The sequence below is a fragment of the Trametes versicolor genome, assembly GCF_000271585.1.
Source record: "Trametes versicolor FP-101664 SS1 unplaced genomic scaffold TRAVEscaffold_5, whole genome shotgun sequence".
NCBI lineage: Eukaryota > Fungi > Basidiomycota > Agaricomycetes > Polyporales > Polyporaceae > Trametes > Trametes versicolor.
The window spans coordinates 459,488-465,125 of record NW_007360325.1 but is presented as its reverse complement, the minus strand read 5'-3'; the positions used below and the strand labels follow the sequence as shown (position 1 = coordinate 465,125).

At 50.3% G+C, this 5,638-nt stretch overlaps 1 protein-coding gene across 1 annotated transcript; it reads right to left on the bottom strand.

The window, feature by feature from the left end:
- Positions 1-1,914: 1,914 nt before the first annotated feature.
- TRAVEDRAFT_46492 (uncharacterized protein) lies at positions 1,915-2,244 on the bottom strand (the record flags this gene model as incomplete). Its single annotated transcript, XM_008039152.1, has 3 exons — positions 1,915-2,006; positions 2,056-2,098; positions 2,149-2,244. The coding sequence occupies 3 exons, from the start codon at positions 2,242-2,244 to the stop codon at positions 1,915-1,917; spliced, it is 231 nt and encodes a 76-aa protein (XP_008037343.1).
- Between the last annotated feature and the right edge of the window lie 3,394 nt (positions 2,245-5,638).

Sequence of the window (5,638 nt, the reverse complement as noted above, 5' to 3'; positions counted from 1 at the left end):
AACAAGTGCATACAGGCTTGATTTGTTGAACGAGCACGTACAGGCTTAATTTATTGAACAGACACGCACAGGCTTGATTCTACAAACAGAGCTGTACGGGTTTGATTTATTGAATGGGCGCACACGGGCTTAATTCTATGAACAAGTGCATACAGGCTTGATTTGTTGAACGAGCACGTACAGGCTTAATTTATTGAACAGACACGCACAGGCTTAATTTATTGAACAGACACGCACAGGCTTGATTCTATGAACAAGTGCATACAGGCTTGATTTGTTGAACGAGCACGTACAGGCTTAATTTATTGAACAGACACGCACAGGCTTGATTCTACAAACAGAGCTGTACGGGTTTGATTTATTGAATGGGCGCACACGGGCTTAATTCTATGAACAAGTGCATACAGGCTTGATTTGTTGAACGAGCACGTACAGGCTTAATTTATTGAACAGACACGCACAGGCTTAATTTATTGAACAGACACGCACAGGCTTGATTCTATGAACAAGTGCATACAGGCTTGATTTGTTGAACGAGCACGTACAGGCTTAATTTATTGAACAGACACGCACAGGCTTGATTCTACAAACAGAGCTATGCCAGTTTGATTTATTGAATGGGCGCACACGGGCTTAATTCTATGAACAAGTGCATACAGGCTTGATTTGTTGAACGAGCACGTACAGGCTTAATTAATTGAACAGACATGCACAGGCTTGATTCTACAAACAGGTGCATACAGGCTGGATCTATTGAACAGGAACACATGGGCTTAATTTATTGAATGGGGACACACTGGCTTAATTCTACGAACAGAGCTATACAGGCTTGATTTATATTACAGGTTCATACAGGCTTAATTTATTGAATGGGCACACATGGGCTTAATTCTACACATAAACCTGTACAGGTTTGATTTATTGAACGAGCACATACAGGCTTGATTCATATAATAGGCACATACAAGCTTAATGATATGAACAGAGTTCTACTTTATTAATATTTTGAACGAGCCTGTAGAGGCCTGTTCAATAAATTGAGCCCATATGCGCCTGTTTAAAGTATTGATCATGTACAGCCCTCTTCAATCAATCAAGCCTGTACGTGCCTGTTCAAAGTATCAATTGTGTGCCACCCTGTTCAATAGATTAAGCTCATGCATGCCTGCTCAAGATATTAATTGCGTACAGCTCTGTTCAATCAATCAAGCCTGGATATGCCTCTTCAACATGTTGATTGTGTGTGTGCTTGTTCAAAGTATCAATCATGTACAGCCCTGTTTACAAAAGTCAGCCTGTACATGTCTACTTAATAAATCAAGCCCATGTAGATGTTTCGCGTTCAAGAGCGCTTGTTCGGCATCTAAGTGCACAAGGTCAGACAACAAGTGGTGACTGGTGACAGGAAGGAGAGCAAACGGTGATGCACACTCACCGTGCCTGCTAGCCGCCGTGGTGTACCCTCCACTCCCGAGCTCATCCACCCCAGCGCGCCCCTGCACTTACCCCAAATGAGACACCCCGATGCCGGCGGGGGCCCTGAGGGTAGACGGGGCTTTAGCACACAACACCGAGACACCCGCGAGCCAAGCAGCTCAGGGTTCACCCCGAGAGGTCGCCCCGACCACAACACCAAGACCTACCCTCCCCGCGATAGGGTGACGTCGGCCAAGCAAACATTGGGGCATGCGCGGCGTGACCGACCCGCTACCCAATCACCATGCCGGTCGCGCGCACGAACAGGCGATCCAGACCCTGACGGGTGCGTGTGGCCTCAGCGTCGCGCCCCAATCGTTGCACCCGCTGCACCGAGCATGGCAGGTATTCACTTTACCTACTTTATCTATGGGCTCAGGCCCTTCCTGTATATACGAGGCCCCCGACCTTTTGGGAAATTCACTTTCTCTTACCCCTTCAGAGCTCAAGTTGTGTTTGCGCCTGCGTCTGCGACTGCGACCCCGACCGTGTTCGCAAGCCCCCCTCCGACAGCGCCCTGACGCCCCCGTCTGCATCAAATACAGTGAGCACCTCCCCGAAGTCACAGTGTCCTGGTACCCCACTTCACGTCGCGCCCGCCAACCAGCGTCTGTGCAATCCCCTACCCTCGGGTCAGGAGCAATAAGCTTGCTCGACCCCCCTCCTCTGCACCTCCATGTTCGTAGGGAACTCGGGATTGTACTTGAAACCCCCGCTCATACAAGTCACTTCTCGGGTCTCGTCCTCTCGGCCCATCGACCCCGGCATCCTAGCGGCTGTTACGGGAGGCTTGAGTGCATCAACGGGCGCATTTGCAGCGCAAAGGGAGCAACGAGAGTGGGGGGAAGGGGAGAGCAAACACGTAAGGCATGCATAGGGAGGCAGACTGCATGCATAAGGGGCCTGTGTGCCACCATCCGCACGATCCCGAGAGATGCGCACGATAGTGCACATGCCGCACGAGCTCGCTCATAAGTGCCAAACACAACAGCCCATACATGCTTGCAAAAGCTCAGCTCTATTCATGACATGAAGCCTGTAAAGGCCTGTTCAATAAATCAAACTTGTATGTGCCTGCTCAAAGTACCAAGTGTGTACAGTCCTGTTCAACATATCAGTCACGTATAGCTCTATTTACAGCATTAAGTATGCACATGCCTGTCTAAGAAATCAAACCCGTACGTGCATGTTCAATAAACCAAGCCTGTACGTGGCTGTTCATGGAATTAAGCCTGTATATGCCTATTCAAAATCAAGCCTGTACATGCCTGTTCACAATATTAATCATGTACAGCTCTATTTGTAGAATTAAGCCTGTATGTGCCTGTTTGATAAATCAATTCTATATGTGCCCATTTGGTACATCAAACCTGTGCAGCTCTATGCACAAAATCAAACAAGTATAGCTCTGTTTGTAAAATTAAGCCTGTATGTGCCAGTTTGTAGAATTAAGCCATGTGTGCCTGTTCAACAAATCAAGCTTGTGTGTGCCTGTTCAGTACATCAAACCTGTGCAGCTCTATTTGTAGAATTAAGCTTGTATGTGCCTGTTCAATAAATTAAGCCTGTATGTGCCTGTTCAGTAAATTAAGCCTGTATGTGCCTGTTCAATAAATTAACCCTGTATGCAATTGTCTGGTGATACACATTCACCACACCTGCCACCCACCGTGGTGTGGGCACCGCTCTTGAGTTCAACTGCCCTGATGCCTATCCCCGTGCAGGTGTCGGGTCCCAACTCGCACCACGAAGACTCGCACCCCAAAGGCTCCCCGGTCTCTCACGCCCAACCACTGTTCGCCACCCGCGAGTTGAGCCATGTAGGCCGTGACGGCGGGAACACCAAGCCTTGACAAGCATCGGGGGCTCGGGGCGCACTGTGGTACGCCCGATACGTGCGTCGGGGGTCACGGTGCACGTGTCCTCACCCACCAATCACACCACACGAAACACGCAGTCCCGACAGCCTAGGCATGGCCCGTAGGCCACGGCCCCCATTGCAGACCCTGATGGTCGCACCCGTCGCACTCCATGTGATGGGTGCCCCCTTATTTCTACTCTTCCCGTACGGCTCCGGCCCCTCCTGTATATATGCGGGCCCCAAGCACCGGGAAAATTCACTTTCTCTTACCCCTTCAGAGCACAAGTTTACGATTGGGTCTGCGCCTGCGACTGCAACTTCGACCACGTCCGCAAAATCCTCCCCAATAGCCCCCTAACGCCCACAGCTTGTTGAATACAGTGAGCACCTCCCCGAAGTCACCGTGTCTCGGTACTCTGTGTTGTGTCGCGCCCGCCGACCAGCGTCCGCGCAATCCCCTACTCTCGGGTTAGGAGCAAAAGCTCGCTCAACCCCCTCTCGCGCCCTCCGTGTTTGTAGGGAACTCAGGATTGTACTCGGAACCCCCACTCACACAAGTCATTTCTTGGGTCTCATCCTCTCGACCCTGTGACCCTGACATCCTAGTGGCCATTATGGGAGGCTTGAGTGCATCACTGGTGAATCAAACCTGTGCAGCTCTGTTCACAAATCATGCTGTACATGCCTGTTCAAGAAATCAAGATCATATGCACTTGTTCATTGAAGCAGACCTGTACAGCTCCGTTCAAGAAATCAAGCCCCCATATGCCTGTTCAAAGTATCAACTGTGCTCAGCTCTGTTCAACAAGTTAAGCTTGTACATGCCTACAGACTTACCAGTAAGGTCCAGCCAGCATCATGGGCTACTCATCAATGGGGTCCAAAAATTGCGATATGTTCACAGAATTAAGCCTGTACATGCTGCTTAAATAAATTAGACCACTATGTGCCTATACAAAGTACTGTAGCTATATGACCAATCCAGCGGGTCACAGGTCACATTGACCTCTGCTGCGCTGCTTTCAGGCCCATGTCGCACGTCACCGCGGCCCCCGCCACTTTGTCCGGTGGTCCTCTGCCGGTCACACCGTTCTTAGGGCTCACCGGCGGGGCCACCACGCCGCTTTGTGCTCGCCAGTCACACTCCCCAGGCGCTCGCGCCACCTTCGGTGGCAGCACTGCTTTCAGTCCCGCTGGTCACACCAAAACCCCTCACTGGTTTGGTCATATTGCTACAGTAATAGTTGTGTTCAGCCCTGTTCAGTAAATTAAGCTTGTACATGCTTGTTGAAAATGTCAATGGTGTATGTGTTTTTTCAAAGTATCCATTGTGTACAGCTGTTCACAGAACTATGCCTGTACATGCCTGTTCAAGAAATTAAGCCTGTGCATACCTGTTCAATGAATCAAGCCCGTATATGACTGTTCAAAGTACTGTATAACGGAGCATGCAGTGGGATCTGTGGGCGAACAGACAAGGACCTCAGTACGGTGCACTTGTGGTACGGGTGCAAGACTGAGGGGTCAAAATGAGAGGCGGTCAGTATATGTGAGCGCTGCACGAGCGACGAGCGGGAACACGAGGCGGGAGATGGAAAGGCGCAGAATGCAAACATGTACTGTAAATGGAAACAATGAATCGATGAATGAGTGATATACAAAAGGTGGCGCAGGGGTAAGCAAAGGTCAAGAAGGCGCAATCGTGCAGTAAGTAACAGTAGCATATCATAGAGCAAGGTGTAGGTATACCCGGTATGCAATAGGTCGAGCGTGAGGTACGACAAGTGTGTGTGTCGCACATACAGCATCCGCACGCGCAGGCATCGGGAGCTCGTGCTGTCACTGCGCTCGGATTGCTTGCTCCAACACTGTATAGAAAGTATTGTAGAGATCAGACAACACATGGAGACGAGGATTCAGAGGGGAAGAGCAGAGACTCAGGGGGAAGGGAAAGTGGATTATTCCGAAGCTCGGGGCCCGTGTACGTACAGGTGGGCCGTGGCCGCCCGCCATTCGCTCTTTCATTGCACAATTACACCTGGTATGCGTTACGGCTATCGTTGTGTCGCTGATATAGTCAAGTGGCAACTAAGACAACGTTTTCGGTCCGGCCATACTGCTCCACGGTTCGAGCCCCAGCATGGCACACTTTTTGGTCTGAAATCTGCGCATCGGTGGCAGGCGAAGTGCCTGCCCCCGTCTTCGCCCGCTATGACCCTATTCGAGCCGCGCCCACCATACTAAGGACGAAAACGTATCATATACACCCTCAACGTACTACTCTGACATCCACTACACGTA